The following is a 22,173-nucleotide window of genomic DNA, read 5'->3' as shown; positions in this document are numbered from 1 at the left end:
AAATAAAAAGAAGGATGGTGACACAAATCAAAAGAAAGAAAGAAAGTGTCAACGATGCGGAACATCACACGAAAAGAAGGCCTGCCCAGCCTGGAAACAGACATGTAACAAGTGTCATCGCAAATATCATTTTGCATCACAGTGTCGAATCAAGAATATTGCAGGGGTTGAGATGGAATCCAGCTCCAGTGAAGAGATTCGCGCATTACAAACTGGGCGAAACAGAAGCTCAATAATTACGACGGTAACTGTCAATGGGCAACGCCTGAAGTTTCAAGTAGACAGCGGCGCAGCAGTAAATGTACTACCCAGAAAGTTTGTTCGTGATGCCAACTGGAGCCCACAACAACATCGCTCAAAATGTGGAACAGCTCAAGCCTGAAGCCAGTAGGAAAGTGCAAGGTCAAGGTGACAGCAGCATCGCAGCAGACATATGATGTGAAATTCATTGTGGTAGCAGAAGACTTAACACCACTACTCGGATGACAAACCGCTGAAGAAATGAACTTGATCACAATCAACTATGCGTTGGTGTCCAGTGTGGACAATTACTACGAGAAGACTGAACTGCGCGACATTACAACGAAGTATGCAGACGTGTTTCAATCATCACTTGGCACTCTGCCAGGAACTGTGCACCTCGTGACAACTCCGGATGCTGTGCCCAAAGCAGTATCAAGCTGTAGAGCACCAGTGAACATTAAGTCACAGGTACAGGACGCACCTAATCAAATGGAGGAAGGGAGCCCAGTAACAAAGTCGTTCCAATTCCCTCCTCTTTGGCGCAACCGTCATCACACTCCGGATGAATTCATCGATATCAATTCTCTTTTTCTTATGTTTATCGCAGTCAGCTTCGTTGGCCGGCAGTCACATGATATACACCCATGATATATAGCCATCTTTTACGAGAAAATGTTCTGCTTAAAATATTTATTTCAGATGTCTACGCAAGCTTGCCACCTCCTCCACGAGACATGACAGCCTCAGATCAGTCTGTCACAGACAAGGCATCCATGTCCACACCAGGTGAGAAGCAAGCAGCATATGCAGGTTTTTTCATTTGCATGTGTGTGTGTGACATTGCATTCAAACTGAGTAGCTTCAGAAGCTTTACAGAAAACTGCATTCTAACTAAATCTTTCTATGGCCTGAAACAGCCTCACTCCATGGAATCAGACCAGAAACTGTGCAGCGTCAGCCCCACATGGACACAGGTTTGTCTGAGCTACATTTTAGTGAACGTTGAATCGAACTTGGAGAACAATAAGTGGCGACGTATATCATCTCACAATTCACATCTTGCTGTCCTGCAATGAATGTTCCGATCATTGCTTCATTATAGCACAACATCATGTATACTGCATAATTCACTTCTTCTAAGTAAGGGGTTGATGCAGCCATATAAATTAGTTCTCTTGCCAAATCTGCAGCAGTTGCTGTATAGCAGTATGTAACATATTGGCACAATGTCGCCTATTTTCAGGAGATTGGTCAGGGACATGCTCATTTGTGTTGGAAGAGGAATGCCTGGGTGACCCAGAAAGCACAGGTTTGTCTCAGCTTGTGTTAACTCGTGCGAACAGACTTGGAACGTAATGGAAACTTTGGCCTTTCCAGAAACCGAGCCCACTGCAATTCAGGAGCCAGGAGATGATGCTACACATACAACAGGTGTGTAGGAAAAGTGCTTCAGCAACGTTTTCTTACAGCGTTGCCGTTACCTGCAGGCACTGCAAGCACTTCAAGTGTAGCTACTGTCTTGCCTGTACCATCAGAGATACTACAACCAATAGAGAACTCCAATGTCCCGTCAGCATCACAACCTTCCTCAAAAGAAAAGGTGCCTAGCATTTGTGGTTCCTGTGTCTTCTCTACATCAAACTATCAGCGATTCCGAGTACACTGCAAAACTTGTTCTTCTGGTAGTCGTACTTCCTATGTTTGCCCGCATTGCCACGCCAACATACGCTATGCAAAGCGGTACAGAGAGCACGTAGCTTGTTGCCGTGAAATGACAGGGAACCAATCAATGTCTTCATCAACTACGGTTCACGGTGATGACCCTGATGTTTTAGAAACCGCTGTCAGCCCGTGCGGGACTTCACATGAACTATTTGAAAGCTCTGCGTGCAATACTGTTGAAGCCCTTCTTTCAGACCTTTGTCGTTCTCTAGAAGGGCATCATCGCACATCAAAAAAGGCCATAGATACAGTTGTTGAGTCCATAGGAAACATAATGCAATGTCAGAATATTCCTTGTAATATAAAGCCCCTGTCCAACGACAGGCAACGAAAATCAGAATATGTCAGGCGTGGAATATATGTCCCCCCTGAGCAGGTAACTTTACCTGATGGAAAGAAAGCATATTATGTGCCTGTCACCCTATTGCAAAATCTTGTAACATTTCAAATTGGAAATGATATTGGTTGTATCGTATCCAATACATGAGAATTGGATTCCAATCTACTTAGTTTGGAAACCAATATAGGGAAGTCAATACCAATATGTCACAATTGGAGGCCAATTTGAGCAAACTAGTTTTCCAATACAGTATGATTGGGCTCCAATACAATTTGATTGGATTCCAGTATACCGCAATTGGAACTCTCCAAATAAAAACTTTTACAATTCACTCCAATTGGAAAGTTTTATTGGTGACATGTATTCCAATATGCTGCATTTGGAAACTATAATTGGACTGTGTCCACTCCAATAAGTGGGAGCATTTTTGGCATCTGTGCGCCAGTTTATGTTGGAACTGGAAATCACACTGGAAAATGCAGGCACATGCATGTTGATCGAAAGCCACTATAAGGTAATGAATATCATGGCACTAATTTGTAATTATTGGAAGTTAATGGAGGATGCCCGTCAGAACATTTAAGGGCTTATAACCAGTTAGGGGCTGAATTTTGACAGAAATGACTTTTTCTATCCGCATGGCAAGAATTTGATGCAAACTACTAACGGTCCTTGACAATATAAATGTTTCCGTTTGACAGAAGTATATCAGTCTATAGCTTCGTGGATAATGCAAATACCTAGTTGCATGATGAAGTATGAGCAAAACATCACAGGATCTATATATGGCTCTACCATATGCTCAAGCTTCTCTGACAACAAACATTTTCTGTGCCAAGCTGGAACCATAAAACAAATTTGCTTTGTTGGTTGCAGGTGTGAAGTTTAAATGTAAAAGCTCCTGTTCATATGTTGATGACAATTCTTAATATAAAGTCCACTAATTTCTCAGTTGTAGCAACATGCCCAAAGAACTAAATGCACATATCAAGCAGCAAGAGACATAGTTGAACACACTTGGTCACCATAACGATCAAGCATCATTTGTTTATTAAGCAGTACAAGACCAGGAAGAAAAAAACCAAATACACACAAAAGAAACAAATTGAGGTACACAAAAATAGAAGACACACTGTACAGTGATGCTATGTACATGCAGTGCGCACTAAATACAATAAGCTTTCTTTCTGAAGCACTCTGGTCCACTTATCTTGCTGTACATATTCTGCAATACACTGAAAAATACAGCTTGGCTTACACAGTCACCTAAAGCACTGAGAACGGCCACGTGGAATGGAACTCCACAGTAGTGCAGGCCTTTGCTCAACAGATGTGGTTAGTCCCTTTCAATAGTGTTTGCTAGGTCACACAGGTAAGACTTGTGTTCAGATAAAAATAAAATGTATAGACAAGTTTGGCGAACGTCAAACAACTCAACCACGAATATCTCCGTGTGTGATGGGAGGAAACACTCTTTGATGTGGGCTGGAAGCTGTATCTCACCATGTACGAGGACGAACCTCTTGCACAGTAATATGCACTTATCGCCCTCATTGTGTTTCACTTCAAGTATGCGTTGAATGGAAAAATACTCATCAGTCTTTGTTGAAATTACTGTGCTGTTGCTCTTCTTAGCTTTTGTGTACTTTACACTGTGGTGCACCTGTCCATTCGACACTACCCTGAGAAACTCCTTTGCTGAACTAGGGACTCTGCCATACCGCTTCCTGAAGGCTTCCTCTTCAGCAGGCATAAATTGACAAACATGCTGAGGGACACCGAGGAGCACTGCTCCATCCACTCTGCTGTAATTTTGAACATAGCGGTCTTGGAGCATGTCCACGCACACTTCCCTCACTCTTGCTGACAGCTGCTGGGTGTTAAGCAGAAGCTTTAACTGCTGATGGAGCACGACCCTTTCGACGATCTGAAGGGCCACTCCGTTCGCTGCGGTCACTGTCTTTGTGAGACGGCCGTTTCCATCTTCAAACACAAAAGCGGAATGAGCCCATAGGGGTCCCAGGTGCTGTACTGTTGCTGTCAGGTGTAGCAATTGGTGAACATTGAATGTCACGAAGCGTTCCTCGTAGAGTGAAGGGACCATAAAGACAAACTTCTGAAGCAATGTGCCTAATAGGAACAAAGAGAAAATTGTATCACACACATTTTTTCAATGAAATACAAAGTGACAAAATTGACGAGTAGTTTGATAAGCTTTGGAAGTAATGGTTTTTCTTGACACAGGGAATACTTGGTTCTTGCACACAATCCAATGCTGTTCTTACGAGCATTCCTTCTAATAAATGTATATTCCCCCTCCCTCATTCCTTCTATGCTAAGCAATGGGACAGTGATGTGCACTCTCTCCTGTGATCAGTGGTGTAGCCAGACTTCCAAGGTAGGGGGGGCTCGATACGAAAAGTCTCCCCCCCTCTCTGATCCTGGGTACGACAACACAATGCAACTTGTGCACACAGCAAAATGCCAATGATAAAAAAAAAAGAAAAAAGATTCGGACGTACACAGTACGATTACATGTAGGCTGTCATGATCAATGAGGCAGTGTCATGAGATTGGAAGTAGTTTCAAAAGTTCATATATGTACTTTGAAAATCATTTAGGGGTGCTTCCTAGATAGATGCCATGAACTGCAAGAACTTTCGCGATCGTCACACTGGTCCCCCCCTTATATTATTTTCTCCTTGGATTTGCACGATTTGCGTGGGTCGGTCCGTGGCAGGTAGGGGGGGCTCGAGCCCCCCTAGCCCCCCCGTTGCTACGCCGCAGCCTGTGATATCTTGTTCCAAATCTAAGTCTGAACTTATTTGTTCCCCTGAAATTATCTGAATCCCACGCAGGTTTCATACTTCGGAGATGAACAGTTAACAATGCTAAATCCATCTAAGCCTTAGCTTAGCACTGTCATGTTTTCAACCTAAATGCATCTTAAGGCGCAACAGACACGGACAAGAAGGGAGACACACACTCGCGCCACTCGCAACTCAGTTTAATAGCAAAAAGCACATAGACAGGAACAAAAAGAAAAAGAAAACCCAGAAAAACAACCTCCCGCCCTCTACCAGCACCAAGTTCACACTACACAGCGAGAAGCGGCTGCCACCCGCTATCATCGAGATACTTTATCTCCCGCACTGACAACGTCACGGAAGGCTGGCTCACACATCTTTCACCCGACTCGATGATAGCGGGTGGCAGCCGCTTATCGCTGTGTAGTGTGAACTTGTTCCTTGGTGCTGGTAGAGGGCGGGAGGTTGTTCTTCTGGGTTTTCTTTTTCTTTTTGTTCCTGTCTATGTGCTTTTTGCTATTAAACTGAGTTGCGAGTGGCGCGAGTGTGTGTCTCCCTTCTTGTCCGTGTCTGTTGCGCCTTAAGATGCATCAGTGTTACCAACTAGCCCAACTATTGTTGTTTTCAACCCAAGCCTGTTTACAAGTTTTCACTTCCATTACTTGCACTTGCTAGTGGTTTGCGCAAAACATCATGCATGGCAATGTAATGTTTTCACCACATAACAAAGCTTGGTAAATTTTTTAAATGCCGTTCATTGTGGTAGAGTTCATGCCTGAGACGCTTGGCACGAAATGACCTTGCTCCTGGTTATCTACAAGGCTGAGAGTGTACTAGGTTATAATAAATCAATACTTACTGGCCCGTGCAAGTAAAGTGGGATGTAACTCTTCCTGCAAGAGCAGGTGGATAGCCTCTACAAGAAGACACCAGTGTTTCCAATGGCGTTGAGGAAGGATGTTGAGCGTACATGGAAGGCTGTAGTAGAGCAGCCAATGGCGCCACTCGCTAGCCTTCCAGTAAGCACGCTCTTTGATTTGTCTTGGAAGGCGGGTGAAACAGTGTGGCGGGCAAATTGACAGTAATCTCTTGTTCACCTTGACAACATCTGTTGGGCTCCCTGCATTGCAATGATTATTTAATCACTTGTGGGCTATCTGAAGTGCCTCAACGAGCATTACATGAGAGGGGGGGTTACATAAAAGCTGTCACTTTACAAATGGTACAAGAGGCAATTAGCACCAAAGTTACGCATAAAATAACACATGAAAAAATTAGAAATACAACAGAAAACCTGATAAGAAATGATTATGCTGTATTAATATATGCTCGATTGATATATGTTCGATTAATATATGCTCCAAAAGATGACAAGCTCTTGCAAAAAAGCAATGAAATCTGTGATATTCACTTGCAAATGTGGTAAGGCATCCTATTCCTTAACGATGCAAGGAAAATATCAGAAAAATAAATGGGCAGGATTGGACAAAAAATTGCTTGAATTTTCTAAGAGTAATTGTGCCTGTGGATGATGTACTGAGCTGGCGCAGCCCCTCATCTCATTACCTACCTATATAGAATGCTTGGCCATGGTTGACAGAGTTAAACATAAGGTCAGTGAACTGTCGTGCCACACCAAGAAGGACAGCATGCATGTACTCTACGGTGAATCCCCACACCAAGTTGAAGTGAGGCAGGTTCATCACTGGTGATGGTCCCTTTATGCCATTGACTGGGCCATCAAACTGCAGGGCCAGCTCCATGTCCCGTACCACACCAGCCTCAGAACGCTCAACGTATGGAGATGTGCCAAGATACCTCATGCTTCCTGGTAATGAAGATACATCATAAGTACATGAAAAGCTACACAAACAACAAGCACTGTATCGTTAACTATGTAAAGTTAACTAAGTTAAATAAGTAAAGAACAACAACAAATCTAGTGCCACCAATACAATTAGAGCAGATGTGGGGCAGCGGAAATCATTCTTCGCTATAACAAAAATTGTAGGAATTAACTGCAGTGGCACTTACCTGACACATACTCTGGCTTCATCAGGCACCACGGGCACCCAAAGTTTCCATTGAAAAGGACATGGTTACGCACTGCAGCGCGCGCAGGAGCGTCGACACAGCAGCATAACGCGTACAGTCGGGAAGAGATTGTCATGGAGTTAACTTCCCAAGTCACTTCGCCCACATTCTTCACATCATCCACAAACTTCTTCAAAAACAAAGCCATGTTTGGATGACTAGGTCCAAACCATAGCCCAGCTAGTGTGTTGTGTGCAAAGCGACAGCTTGCTGGGAGCTCATTAATGATAAATTGTATGGGCCACACAGATGAATGAGATGAGCTGAACACGGGGCTTCCATCAGTGTTGAAAGTAAATGTCAAATCACTCCAACGGAGTACCCCTGCATGTTTTAATCTCTTGTGCAACGTGCCATCTGTGATATCAGTGATGGTCTCAGAATCGGCTTCAGTATCTTGAAGTTTCTGGAGATTCTTGAAAAGGACGTCTTTGGTCTGTTCGATGATGTTCTTCACTTGATGTCTAAACGACAAAATAGTGAAGAAACAGTTTTTGCTTCTGACATCGGATAGACGGTATACTTTTGAACATGATGTGCATTTCAATTTATCTGGATGGTCGCCTTCCACTGCCAGGGTAGATACGCACCCTTCACAGTAATAATGATGAGTTGACAGCTCTTCAACCTTTGATGTCCACATTTTTCTAAAGAGATACTTGCTGCGTGGCAGTACATCGACTGTGGAGCCAAATAATGAATTTATCAACTCCAAAAGATCAGCTAGGCCAGTCCAGGGCAAGTTGTGAGACACAACGAACGCCATGATCATTGCGATGGCTTCTACTTTCGTCGTCGTAGAGTTTGGAAGAGTTGAAGCTCCGAATTCCGCAAAGCTGTCCGACAACAACTGTGCTTCATCGTAAGATGTCCCAGAGAACTGTTCCGCGTTCCCGTCTTCACCGGCCGGCTGATTTCGGTCGTCTTCTGGTTGATTTCGAATGTTGTCTGCGTCAGCGTCGTCTTCGAGGGACGTTTGCCCGCCAGCTGAACACTGCGAACTTTCCGGTGGTGCTTCTTGAACAGAAATGACAGATATAGTTGAGGGTCCAGCACCGTTGTTAACGTCCTCTGTATTTCGCTGTTGTTGAGAACGACGATACTTCGTTGTAGCTGGTACCACAAAAGGCTGGCTGTTATGTAGGTAAAGTTTTCGCCGTTTTGTTGGAGCTGACATGTTTCCGAGCGGGTGATTCACTTCTGTGTCATCTGTCACTTTTAGATCAGCCTTTCGTTACAGCCGGTATATAACTTAAGTGAACCAGTAACAACACAAAAAATGTAACGTTCAAAACACGAAAAAAGAGCATGGAGAAATCGTAACTAGTGACAGCAACAACAAAGAGTTGATACCGGTAGCGATTCCCATTCCTTAACTTGTTGCACGTAAGTTGTATGTAACATATTTGTTTTCATACCGTTAAAGTAGCGTCTGTATTTTCACCAGAAGTTTGTCAGACGTTATAACATTATCAGACGTTATATAACGTCAGACGTCAGACGGGAGGTAACCCCCTAGCCATATACCTACGGATGCAACAGCAGACGACACGCACGATTTTCGAGCCGCAGCTTCTCATCTTTAAGCCAAAGCCAAAGACGCTACCGTACCGTAAACGGGGGCTTTTTGTTTGTACGACCACGGCTACGGCAGCACGGTCACGGTCATTCCTGTACTTTCCTGTTGGTTGTTCGTCAGCTCACACTTGCATTCAGTTTTTAATTTTCGTACGAAAATGTTCGCGCACGTTCGGTACACGGACAAGGTTGAAGCTGTACTGCCAGTTAGCCTCATTCAAAACTTCAAACCGAAGCACGTCGAGGACTTTGACGCATCGTTAAAGCGGACGTTTTGGCAGGGACATGACGAGCCTGTAGGAGGGTACTACACGGCACAGGTGCTGAGACTAGGAGGTAAGGAAAGAACCTTTCAAGCACCATATGATCTAAAAATTTGTTTTTGCATGGATTACCTCGTTGTGAACTCCATGGAACTCCACGTGCAACTTACGAATAGTTAACGTACGAATAATAGTTTTATGTTACTGGAAGTTACTGTATATGGGTGTAATTCGAAATATAGACCGGTGACGTTCCCGTAAATGTACCGCTCAAACAGACATGTGCTTGTCCTGTTTTTCAGAAACAAAAGAGGACATCATTGCATATCTTATACAGAGTGGTCAGTGTGTCCCTGCTATCATTGAAGGACCGTACGTGCCCTCTTCGGAGACCGTAAGTATATGCGTGTAGTCTTCACAACAATTTGTTTGATGTGCGGAAATAACACGTTGAAATGTCAGACATCGGCATGTGTGACTTCTGCTTCCTGTGTTTTCCGACCACTTCCGTCAATTCGTTAATCGTTCGGAAGCATAGCCAATAGCTGACACCAACGGCTCCCCTTTTTTTTATCCCAGATAGATAGAGCCTGAGCTTTTGCAAACGACGAAAGACTTGACGAACGACGAAGCTCCAACCAGCAGAATGTTTATTACACACGCAAACACACTTAAGTAGACAGACAGCCAGACCAGCAAAACTGATTCCGAAACCAATAAGGTCTAATTGCAAGCTTAAACGTAAAGATGTTGGCACCGATGTGTCTGGATGGGTCATAGTAATACAGATTAGAAATAGCACCAGCCAAGTCCACCAAAAGGAGGGTCCCGACGTTTCGAGACCCATTCGGATTCTTCAGGGGTGACTAAAATGGTCAAGGGAGATTGTTTTTATACTAGCAGACTGTCATTTTGAGGTCAGATGATGCAGGCCGTGGACGTATCCGCTAGGCAACAACCCGATGGACATTTCCTGGGGTTGATTGGTTGTGCCAGGATTCCAAAAAACTGTCTTTTCATGTGGTTTGATTCAAATTCCAGGATCTCTGTGGTCCCGAAGTCGATGACATGGTCACGGCATTAACAGTGTTCCGCCAGCACACTTCTTTCCAAGTCTGCTTTTCGGACGTCATTTCTATGTTGTCTTAATCTCTCCAAGAGGTTATTTGTTTCCCTCCGCATATGACGCATCATAGGTAGCACACGGAATCTTGTACACCACACCTTGTGCTCTCTCCTTGGGCGGTCGATATTTTGGCCGAGGAATGCTATGACCGAGAGTGGTCACAGGCTTGTGGGAAACATTGATTCCTTCTGTTCCCAAAATTCGGGCTTCACTAATGCTTCTCACACATGGGATGGTGACTTCGCTTAGCTTTATTGGAGGCTGGTCGTCTAAAGGGAGGACTGAGGAACCGGTGTTGCAACCTAGAGGAGGGCTGTTTTGGCCTGTTGCGAAGTCACCATCCCATATGTGCGAAGCATCAGTGAAGCCCGAAATTTGGGAACAGAAGGAATCAATGTTTCCCACAAGCGTGTGACCACTATCGGTAATTGCATTCCTCGGCCAAAAGATCTACCACTCACGGAGAGAGCACAAGGTGGTGTACAAGATTCTGTGTGCCACCTGTGATGCATCATATGTAGGGGGAGACATTGAACCTGCTGGAGAGATTAAGTCAACATAAAAACGACGTCTGAAAAGCAGACTTAGAAAGAAGTGCGCTGGCGGAACACTGTCAATGCCGTGACCACGTCGTTGTCTTCGGGAACGCTGAAAATCTTGAAATGCAATCAACCCCAGGAAATGTCCATCTGGTTGCTGCCCAGTGCGTACACCCACGGCCTGTGTCATCTGACCTCATCACGACCATCTGCTAGTATAAAAGCTCCCTTGGCCATTTTAGTCATCCCTGAACAAGTCGAATGGGCTCCAAAACGTTGGGGCTCTCTTTTGGTGGATGTTGGATGGTGCTATTTCCAGTCTGAATTTCATAAAACCTGTGTGAAAAACGGGCTACTGCAAGGCCACTAGTCTCTTCAACGACGGGTGTATAGCAACTGCAGCCTGCCTTACACAATTCCTGGATGTTCGCCTTTCTTCGTTTGCCCAAGCTCAGGCTTTACATATCATGGATATGATCCACCAGCTTGCCTGCATCTATGCCATCTTGTCTTTTGCTTAATTTATTGCCACCTTCAAACAGTGTATGAAATGCTCTTGTTTTCCTAGGTCTCGAAAAAGCAAACAGGAAACGTATCTTCGAAGAATAAAAAGAAGGCCAACGCGGAGGCACGTCGACATGAACTCAAGGAGATCCTCAGAGAAAGGAGCACTAACGCCTCTGACCTAGAAGATAAAGTGCGTAAACTAAAGGAGAAGGTGCATCTTCTTGAGGCAGAGCTTCTAGAAGAAAGACAGCTGTGCCGTAGTGTACAGAAGGAGCTGATAAGGGCATATTGTAGGTTGCTCCCTTGCTACTTGATCTAGCGATCTGAAACAGCCTGTCAATATGTAAGAAAAATATATTTTTCACACAGCCAGCTGCAGCTGCCATAAAATGACCTGCAGTCAGCAACAGCCACAGTCACAACAGCAGCGAACACCTTCCTCCAGCTACCTGCAGGGACAACGGAAGCTACACTTGTGGTAATATATTTTCCTCACATTTTAATGTGACCGTGTTGCATGCTGCCACCCCAACAAAAAGCAACATCAGTCGATAGCCCATCACACAAACCACACTGTTGCAAACTCACTTAGGTAAGGGAAGGAGGGTTATTGAAGAAATCGTGTAGGGAGCACTGTAACACTACTGACATCCTCTTTTCTGTAGTCGGCATGCCTTTGTCCATTCTAGTTCATTCCCAGTGACCTCCTAAAGAAAGGGGGATAGTCAAAGTGTGTGACACTCAGCATCCATGTTTCTTCAGGTTTCTCTCTCTCTCTATTGTGTTCTTCAGAAAGACTTCTACAGCTGTGTATTTCTTGCTTGTGAACGTTTCGAAATCACCCCATAGGCATTACACTGCTTTTTTAAGTTGTTATTCACATTTTCATTTAACTCTGTCTGTGTATGTTTTCTCAGGACGACCATCCCGTGTTCACGTTGGATGACGTTGTGGTTTGTCCTCCGCTGCAATACAGTGACGATGTGGGTCACTCATCGACCACCGCTGAGGTCACTCAGGCCTCTTCGTCGGATCTTGAGCCAAGCAGTGTTTGGTGCTCCCTGAACCAAATGGTTCTTCCTGCATCAACGAGTGAAGAGGAGCACAGTAACAATGGTGGCCAGCTCAGTGGCACATGCAGCACTCCCACTGGCATCGCTCCTCTGCCACAAATGCCAATGCGAACCGAGGATTCCGATGTTGAGTATAACTCAGATGTCGAATTTGATGTAATTGATAATGAGGTAGGTCGGGCAAGCATTGTCTACGCATGCATTATCACGGAAATAGTCCATGACGACAGCAGTTGTGTAATACTGCGACAGTGAATTCCATAGGTGCACTAGCTTCTACCTCTTTTCTTTTGCTTGATCTGTGTGAACATAGTGGAACGATACAGTCATCCTCATAGCTTCACTGCTAAGTCTTTAAAGCTGTTTGACAGCACGTGTGACCATTGTGTTCTTTGGTGTTCCTATGTCTACCGTCTAGCACACATATTGAACACGTTGAACAATACTGTTGTATTATAGATGCAAGGCTACATGTCAAAACTTTGTTAATTTTTACAGTTAAAAGAAAATCTAAATGGTTTGCCTGAGCTGATATTCATTTTAGGGACTCACCCCCTTTCAATGGATTGAATTGGCCAATGCACACTTTTCTTTTTAGCTCAATAGCTTGAGGTTGTCAGATGGCGTGGCTCCATGTTGAATCGTGATGCAAGTTGCCTCTTTATGTTAACATCGTCTGGACTCAGCCTGTAAAGTGATGCTTGCCAGTAGTGATTGCAGGGTGAACAAGAAGTAGCCAAATGAAATGATGATGGATGATCTGTTTGGACACCTGAAATTCCAGTTAAAGTATAGGGTGTTCTCTTTTACAGGTCGTACTTGGCAGCGGAATCAAAATCAAGAACGAGCGGTACCAGTGGTTAATGAGGGTTAAATGCGACTCAAAATTCTGCAAGGATATGGCAAGGACAGTATGGTCTCTGGAAGAGCTGATGTGCCGAAGTGTGACTGGGGCTGCCTGCCGAAGGAAGAAAGACGCGGAGGCAAACCGTGCCTTGACCCCAAAGAAGTTGGCGGCAGTGAAGAGTATGCCTTCATGTTTCATTCATTTTATAGCTTTGCAGTTATATATTATCATACACTGCAGCCTCTTTAGTCCACAGATATCCATGCTTAATTCAAACACACTGCAGTGTGCAGTGGCAGTACACTGGGAAGTGTTCAGCTCTTGCAGCAATGCTGGCTGCCTGACTGATTGCCTATTCACCTCCTCGCCTTCACTTCATCTACTACACTGCCTTGGCAGATGTGAGCACAAATGTGTATGTGAGAAAATACTGAATGCTGCATGTGATGTAGAATACTCTCAAACTCTTTCCTCTATGCGTGACTGTAGTACTTGTCATGCAACTTGCTGTCCACCCAACTTGGACGATTTGCGCATGTAGCTTTAAAACTCCCGAAACACACATTTTAAAAAGGACTAAAAAAAATAAATTCAGCTCTGATATATGGCACTTGTGTAAATGCAATATTTCGACATGTGCACTATCGTGCCATGTGCTGTTCAACTATACAGAGCTGTGCTTCCAATTGTGGTGTCCCCACAGACATCCTTACTACATTGAATATCCTTGTCATCAATAACCTTCGTAGTCAGGAGGCAGTCTGCACAAATGATGTGGCATTGTTACTTGCACTGTTTAGGATATTTGTTTGTTTATATGATAGTTAATGATGTGATCTTTTTTTTCTTTCTCTTCATTAGGGGCCTACCGCAGGTACATCAAGCTGCACCCGAGCGAACAGGCAGCAAAGGAGAGGAGCCAACTGGCCAACAAATACATTGGACAGATGCTGGGAGACATGATGAGGAAAAAAAAGTAGAAATATATATCATATGCATCTGTTCCACACTTTGGCTTGTGTCACTTAGTCACTGTTCCAGTGCATACATTGTTAGGAGTACACAAACACGTACTGATGGAGCTAGCAGTAGCTTTGCATTTCCAATACTACATTGGTTCGGACAGCATTGCTTTCCAGTTCCAGAAATCAATTTACGATATGTGACATATTGGAGTGTCGTATTGGATATCGAACGATATGCAATTGGCATATTGGAAGGCCTTATTGGAAGCAAACGATATGTGGTATATTGGTTCCAATTACAGTTAATCGTATTGGAATCCAATTTTCATAATACGATATGCCAGTACAAATTGGAGACCAATAAAGTTATTTCCGATAGGGCAGGCATCTGCTTGCTAATTTATTGAAGCATCCTGATGTCCATAGCTGGCTCTCTGGAGGTGTAAGAAGAAACTCCTCAGTGGGGTTGCTTCAGGATTTTCATGATGGCATACGGGTTACATCTCACCCAGCTCTACAAGGCACGCAACAGAATGTCCTAACTATGGTACTCTATTGTGATGACATCGAAGTAGCAAACCCGTTGGGAATTAAAGGGGAAATAGGGGGAAGCTGACTGTATTTTACATTATGTTTGCGAACATGCCTCCTTTTGTCCGCTCCCAGATTTGCAACATCTTTCTGCTCGGAGTCGGTTATTCTAAAAGCTTGAAGTCAACACAGGCCAAAGAAGTGCTTCTTAAGGAGTGTATAGAGACAGTAAATGCATTGTCATCAGAGGGGATTAGCTTTATGACAGCTAAAGGTGAAGAACTATTTCACGGGGCCGTCATTGCACTGATGGGTGACAGTCTTGCGTGCCATAATGTCGCAGGATTTAAGGAGTCATTTGGTCCAAATGTGCAGCTGAGCTGCCGCAGATGTAAGGCGCCTTCATCAGAAATAACAAATTACAGCTATCACACGCAGTGCCCTCTCAGGGTGGACAGTGAACTGAAAAGGCAAGTTGAGGAACTGGAACGTGCAGATACAGAAATGGAGCGAAAAAGACTCTCAGCGAGTTTCGGCTTAAATGGGGATTCAGTGTTGACTAAATTTAATCACTTTTCACTGACTACTGATATTTTGTTCGATCCCATGCATATTTTGCTAGAGGGAGTCGTAGTTAAAGAAATATCTCTGTGCTTCAGGTTTTGCGTGCGAAATGTGGGCTTTCTCACACGTAGGGCATTAAATCGCTGCCTTCAGAGCTTCCAGTTCCACCCTAGTGTCAGCTCAAGTGATCGTCCACGAGTCCTTGAAGCTGACCTTTCGTTAGTGACATCCGCCAGCGCAGCATTTGTGTTAATACTTCACCTCCCTTTGATGCTACAAAATGTTGTGCCAGAATGTGAGCACATGTCATGCCTTCTGCTGCTCAGTCAGATTGTTCAGGTGTGCTGGTCACCAGTTATGACCATTGAGTGCCTGAGCGACCTTGAAACTACAATAGCTGAGCATAACAGCATGTACGTAAACTGTTACGGTGTGTCCAGTTTCATTCCAAAGATGCACATGCTAGTGCATATGGTAGAGCAGGTAAGGCAATTTGGTCCACTGAAGCATCATTCTACAATGAGCTGTGAGACAAGTAACTCTCTCCCAAAATCCAAAAAATTCTACAACTTCAAGAACCTTCCCAACTCTGTGAGTGAGCTCTACCAGGTACATTCGTCTGTGAACCTTTGGAATGGCTCTGGCGCCCCAAAACTGAACTACTGTGTTAAGGACGACTTTGAACAGTACGCTGTTACGGTTACTGTTGACAACAGGCTGGTTTCAGCTGGGCTGCCGTCTGAGCTGCATGGCACACAGGTTGCATTTATGACTGCTGCGTGCATCAACAACGTTGATGTCAAATCAGGAGATGTCCTGATATCGAGCACCCCTACATCAGACGTCATGTTCATAAAAGTGAAGCAGATAATATGTGCTGACAGAGAAAGGTACCTCTTCACCACCCTAATGGTCCAGAAGGAGTTTCAACGGAAGATCAACGCATGTGTTCTTCAGGTGACTGAGCATGAAGTGGTGCTACCAATTGACCGACTTTTGTACCCATGGCCATGTTTCATTTACCACAAGGATAGCGACATCATTTGCATACCTCGATGCTTGCATTTTGTTCCCTAGTTTCTCATAGTCAGGCATCTGTCACTCCGTTTCTGCCATAAATTGTGAAATATATGTGTATTGATCCATGACCATGTCTGACTTGCTTGATAAAATATTCATGCCTGAGTGCCTTCAAGCCCATGTTTTTCATGAAGAGTTAGTAATTTTTATCGTCACCCGCACCAGTTCCAGCTACCCCAGTTTTCGCCAATGGTGAAGCCGCTCCTAGACGGACAATGTCTCCCGGAAAAAAATTGAAAAATTTCTTCAACAACAACTACAAGATGAGCTGATTGAGTACCTAGAGTAAGTACACAAGTCTCTACCAAGATTGGAGACATTTTTGTGCAGCTAAGGGACTGTAATCCTCTGCTCATAAAGTCTGTCCAGTTTATATTTTTACCTTCTGCTCACATGTTCTTTCCATGCCTATAGTGCTTTGCTACAAGTAAAATTCTCAACTGTCATTCATTTTGTTGAACTATATTTAAAAAGCCAGGATTCCTCACACAAAATACCAAAGCATCGACTTGGACAAGTTTGTTGTGTCTCTTGCAACACAATTGTTGATCCCGATTACATCCAACCTGCACAGCTTGTTGATGCTCAAAAATCACTGGCGCAGCTTCTTGACCGAACTGGTTTAGCATAAGGTTCTCTGACGGAACCAAAAGGAAGAAAACCAACCAAGTTGATCGTGTTCCAAGAGCAAAAATAACACAAAACCATTAATCAGCTTGAGCCTTCAGGCTTCTACCTTATCTTCTTTCCCTGTTCAGGGTTCATTTGCTTTTCGTGTACTGGATTGGAAAGGAAACGTCTCAGTCATCCTGTTATGTTAAGTCTGTGCTTTATTTCATGTTTGCGTAGTCAGTTCATCGTCTTTTTAACCACATTGGAAGGAATGAAAGTGTCATTTGGGCCATTTCAGCTCTAACATCCACACTCGGTGGCTTCACCCTCAAGAATTTTGGCGCTGATATTTTGTGACATTCACTGTTCAGATAAAGAGCATAGGTGCCCCCATAAAACAGAAAAAAATCTTGGCCCAAGAAGTTTTGGGAAATAAAATTTTTATTTTCGGCAATATGTGCATGTTAAGTTCACAAACCACAGAAACTGCTGGACGTCCTGCATTCCTCAGCTTGGTATGGTGTTTATTCACCGCACTAGCTGTCATGGTGCCTCCTAGGAGGTCACTGAAGCCTTCGTGCCGAAAGATTTGTGAATGGAAGCGGCAAAGTCGTTCCCGTTCCAAAGCACCTTCAACCCTCTTACATCGAGGGCGGATGCAAGGTAGTCAGGAAAAATATTTAAAAAAATAAATAGAGGCAGGGGAAGCAGTTCGCACTTCAGTCTTTTTTTTTCTTCATTTTTGCACTTCAGTTATTCGTGGAACACTGACAATGCAAAGCAGTGTTCAGGGCCACAGATTTACGTCAAATTGTGCTCAACAAGTCAAGGAATATGCCGCTGAATGAACTAATGACAACTTTGTCCTATGTCGACATAAAGATTTGAGCAGCAGGAGTTAAATTTCATCCACCTTAAACGCGATTTTTTTGCACAACTGTCCTGAAGGCATCTTGAACATATGCATGAGATTTTTTTTCAGTCGCTCTGGTTTATACTTGCCGCTGAAGTGACCTTTAAAAACAAAAACCCTGGTAGAAGCTCTAGGTGGGACCAATTAAGTTATGTGTGGTGTTCACGTGTATGCAGTGATAACGGGCTAATTGTGAACAGGAGCCTTGAATACTTCAGCAACAGTACAATGCACTTGGACGATGCTTGTTGAAATGCCATCCACACACAACCTGGCCCAAAGCCAAGCCGGGAACAAAGGCAGAGAATGGGAGACACTGCTGGGTGAGCTATTTAGGAGAGTGCAGTCTTCTTTGGCAGCTCAGATATAGGAGTGCCAACGTGGAAAAAGAACGAAGCATCAAAAAGATTTAATTCCAACAAGCTTGCACCCCGAGCTGGTGCTTCATTACGTTGCACAAAAAAAAAACCTTACTTACGTCATACAGGGTGTCTTTGTTACCACAGAGTTAATCCCCCTGTCCCCCACTCCTTCCTGCTGTCCTCTCTCCATCTGTACGCCGCTCATAGCCACAGTTGCTTCGCGGCGCTAACACCCAATAAAAAAAAACGTTACCACAGAGCGCCTCATAAAGAGAGTGACGACCCTATGCTACTTCAGTAAGAAGCAGGTGCTACATAATTAGTGGCACCTGTTTGTTACTCAAGCAGTAGAATAGCACTGTGAAGTTCACCGCTGCGGCTAAACAAAGACACCCTGTATATGAATGTAGAGAGCAGAAGGAACGTGAGAGCCACAGTTCACACAAGAAAAAAAGAAAAGAGGGAGCAGAAAGCGATACAGCACATTGCTAAAGAAACGCGAAGAAGTGGCTCTTGGGCTGGAGAGAGTCCTTCCAAAGGAACGGTTACAAGTCCTGCATTTGGTAGTACTGTCGAAAGAAGGGAGATGATGCAGACAAGCTGATGCATGATGAAAAACGAAAAAAAAAAGAAACTGAGACAAGGACGAATGAGACGGAACACACACACAGAGTTCTCAGACGCAGCAAAATTTTTCTGCAAACTTCTCTTAAATCACTCCCACTCCTCTGATCTATTGCCCTAAGAAATTCTGATGAGCTGCTAGAGTGTATTGCCCCCTTTCACGGTGTGGCTGTTTCCTGTTGTCTCTAGACATCAAGGACCTTTAATATTCCATGAAGGTAATGCTGTTACTTAAACGAACTGCTGACCTAATTCAAAACAATGTATCATCTTTCCAAAGCCGCCGCATGTCTGCTGCCAATTTCCTTTCCATTCTTCAGTGCTACCTTGAATCCACCGTTGTAGACTGGGAGGGCAAATCCTTCATCCTAGCTGAAGGAGTATGCATTGGCTCTTCCGTGGCTCCCGTACTAGCAGAGATACACCTTAATTCGTTTGATCGTGTTGTTCAATCTTTAATTTCCAAAACTGGAGGCGGTATGCTTTTGATTCGTCGGTATGTCGATGACATCATTTTGCTAACAAATGTTCCCTCACTGGTTCCCAAAACCCTAACGAGCACTGTCACTTCGTATGCCCCTGAACTAAACTTTTCTGTCGAGCTCGCCATGGCCCACGAGCTAAGATTCTTGGATCTCAGCTTGGTTTGTAAAAGTGGTCTTTGTTGGTTTTATGGTAAGTACAATGCAAAGCTGCTCCCTCCTCAGCGCAGCTCCTACTCTAAGATTGTAAAATTTGGCATTGTTTCATCGCTCCAAAAAGTGGCCACTTCCAAAAGCTGTGCTCATTACATTGCTTCCAGTCTGCAACGTCAATATCGAGATTGTTGCATGCTGGCTATGATCCTCATCTCATTGCTACACGCGCCTTACGGTAGATGCGTAAGATGTTCCCTCAAAACCCTTCGGAACAACAGTCAAGCGTTTCCCCCTCTGGCCGCACTGTTGCTATCCCATACTATCATTCTGTATCTAACAACATACTAGCTGTCACTAAGAATTTTGGCATAAACATTGTTTTCACCAATGTATTCAAACTAAACAGACTCACACCTTTCACTTCCTCCTTTTCTGACAATTGTATTGTGAATCACAGAGACCCTTCCGTCATATGCTGTAAATGGGTTGTGTACTGTGTGCCTTTCCTATGCGGATTATGCTATGTAGGCCACACAGGCCGCTGCTTGAATGATCAGCCCCGGGAACACAACGCCAATGCCGAGAAAGACTGGTTGTCTCGTAATCTTGTCAGGCACCTACGCGAATGTCACGGGTCTAAGCCTATTTTTGAGGAAACGGACGTTTTGTGGAAAGAAAGGAACCTGTCGCGACGGCTCCTCAGAGAATCTCTGGAGATAGCCGCTCGCGGTCACACTCTAAACAAGCCTACTTTGGTCCCTCTCTATCTCTCATTCGGAGGTTGTTACGTATAGAAGGAACGTTCTGTCTATTAAACTTCGCTGCGTCTGAGAACTCGTGTGTATGTGCGTTCCGTCTCTTCGTCCTTGTCTCTTTCTTTTTCTTTTTTTTCTTTTTTAAACCTGGAAAAGGAGGGAATTGTCAAAGAAAGCTACCAATGGCAGCTTGCAGTATCATTCCATTGTTCAAATTCAAATTGGCTCCTATTGTGCAAGTGTTTTCGTTCAGAATGGCTTCTAATTATCTCCATCGCTTTCAGCCACGGTGTAAGATAAAGATAAGAGGTGATGACACCCACGCCAGCCCCAGGCCCCCTCCAGGCCCCCTCGCCTGATCGCCATCTCTCGGCGCGCAGTATGACTGACAGGACCGCCAAATGTTACCGATGCCTTTCCCGGCGTTGCAAGCGAATGTCTTGTGCTCTTGGCCTCGGCAGCTATGCGCACCGTCAGATGGCGATCAGGCGAGGGGGCCTGGAAAGCGAACATTATCTGGACGCCGCCTTCGCATGGCGAGACAAGAGAGTGTCATCACCTCTTATCTTTATCTTACACCGTGCTTTCAGCACTCCTGGTTAAGCTTTTGGGACACTAATATTAATGATTGGGGGCTTACGTTGCGAGACAACTATGATTGCGGGACACTGAGCTGTGTAGTAGTTGTGACTTAATTAACCACATGATGTAAGTAATTAGCTTGTAATTGTCCTCTTCCAGAGCGTGTTTATGAACCGACTGGCACTGAAACGCAAAATCCGAAGGCTCAGGGTGAGGCGTGGAAAAAACAACTGTCGTGCAACTGAATCCCAGTATGTGGCACTGCATGACACTGACGATGTTCTTGGTACTATTGAAAGAGGTCTGAGCTGTGATGAAGCCCTAAATGAATTGAACGTAAGTGCAGGAACTGCAGCTGACCTTGGATGAATTGCTTGTGCCATAAAAATGAGACTGAAGAATTTCCTTTCCCTGCTGAAATTCAACACAACAACTTAACGACTACAACTTAATTTCCATGTCAGTCAATGAGTCTTTGTTAAATACCCATCATCAATTGGTATTTTGCGCACCATGTGCGTCCGCTCACAGAGTTATTGGTATTAACATGGTTCCACAGTGCATGTCTCATAAATGCTACTGTAGTGGCACTTGCACATGGTAGTAATAGGACAGAGGGTCTGGGAAGCTACCGGACATGTATGCTTGAGATATGGATGACTCAAACCTCGTGTCCCATTACCTTCTACAAGTACTGCTAGAGTGGTATTTCCACATTGTGTAGTATGAAGCAGTGTTGTTATCAACTCTAGAGGGGGTTGTACATATTTATGCAAGCGACCGGCGCCCTCCGAGACATGGCTGTCATTGTAATTTTTCGTGCTTCGCATGCAGAGAGTCTATCATTGGTATGTACAAGCAGTTTCCACCACACTGTACACTATGTTCCTGCAAGAAAGCTTAAGCTAATGCAATCTAAGATTCTGAGTAGTTCCCGATAACGTGCGTATTTGCACTGAAGATCTCTTCGCTCCTTATTACTTCTAAATTTCACTCTCGTCATTCGAGCCTCGCCGCGAAGAAGCCATCTGTTTCTTGTCATCGGCGTACCATTTCTGGGAGAGAAAGAAAGCACATATTGTCAGCCCATCTTGTGGTAACTCACTTGCACAACGCGCGACGGTGACCATGCTTAGAGCTGTTACAGGCTGTCATATGCTGCCATGATTCAGTGCCTTTTTTTTTTTTTCGTTGTACTGATGTGCTGAGCAAAATTAGTTTTGCTGCAGCAAGGATTTCGTTGAATCGCGTTTTGCTGTATTGAGGTTTGAGTGCATTACCACACCCTGTGTGGCCAAGATCACAATCACGAACACAAATCACACACGAATTACAATCTGTGACTGCTTCCCAGTGCTTTGTTGTCTCACTTTGGTTGTCATTTTGTGCTGCAAGTTATTTGTACCCT

General features: G+C 44.3%; 3 protein-coding genes and 1 long non-coding RNA gene across 4 annotated transcripts; 3 read left to right on the top strand and 1 right to left on the bottom strand.

Annotated features, from left to right (window-relative positions):
• The first annotated feature begins 795 nt into the window (after nucleotides 1–795).
• On the top strand, nucleotides 796–3,187 carry LOC135388233 (uncharacterized). Its single transcript, XM_064617646.1, has 6 exons — nucleotides 796–1,029; nucleotides 1,161–1,217; nucleotides 1,487–1,552; nucleotides 1,621–1,674; nucleotides 1,731–1,843; nucleotides 3,182–3,187. The coding sequence occupies exons 1-6, from the start codon at nucleotides 888–890 to the stop codon at nucleotides 3,185–3,187; spliced, it is 438 nt and encodes a 145-aa protein (XP_064473716.1). The 5' UTR covers nucleotides 796–887.
• Nucleotides 3,188–3,641: 454 nt separating this feature from the next.
• On the bottom strand, nucleotides 3,642–8,522 carry LOC135388223 (uncharacterized). Its single transcript, XM_064617635.1, has 4 exons — nucleotides 7,147–8,522; nucleotides 6,683–6,940; nucleotides 5,972–6,232; nucleotides 3,642–4,435 (listed from the first exon to the last, which is right to left on the bottom strand). The coding sequence occupies exons 1-4, from the start codon at nucleotides 8,381–8,383 to the stop codon at nucleotides 3,642–3,644; spliced, it is 2,550 nt and encodes an 849-aa protein (XP_064473705.1). The 5' UTR covers nucleotides 8,384–8,522.
• A 319-nt stretch (nucleotides 8,523–8,841) lies between these two features.
• On the top strand, nucleotides 8,842–13,293 carry LOC135371634 (uncharacterized). Its single transcript, XM_064605624.1, has 6 exons — nucleotides 8,842–9,120; nucleotides 9,350–9,441; nucleotides 11,281–11,509; nucleotides 11,589–11,697; nucleotides 12,137–12,418; nucleotides 13,105–13,293. Exons 1-5 carry the CDS (start codon nucleotides 8,943–8,945, stop codon nucleotides 12,282–12,284), a joined length of 756 nt encoding a protein of 251 aa, XP_064461694.1. The 5' UTR covers nucleotides 8,842–8,942; the 3' UTR covers nucleotides 12,285–12,418; nucleotides 13,105–13,293.
• Nucleotides 13,294–13,315: 22 nt separating this feature from the next.
• On the top strand, nucleotides 13,316–14,146 carry LOC135371628 (uncharacterized). Its single transcript, XR_010415672.1, has 2 exons — nucleotides 13,316–13,554; nucleotides 14,001–14,146. It is a non-coding gene; the product is annotated as an uncharacterized LOC135371628 (long non-coding RNA).
• Nucleotides 14,147–22,173: the final 8,027 nt, after the last annotated feature.

The sequence above is a fragment of the Ornithodoros turicata genome, chromosome 1, assembly GCF_037126465.1.
Source record: "Ornithodoros turicata isolate Travis chromosome 1, ASM3712646v1, whole genome shotgun sequence".
Taxonomy (NCBI): Eukaryota; Metazoa; Arthropoda; class Arachnida; order Ixodida; family Argasidae; genus Ornithodoros; species Ornithodoros turicata.
The sequence above is the reverse complement of the archived record's forward strand: the minus strand, read 5'-3'. Positions and strand labels throughout refer to the sequence as shown.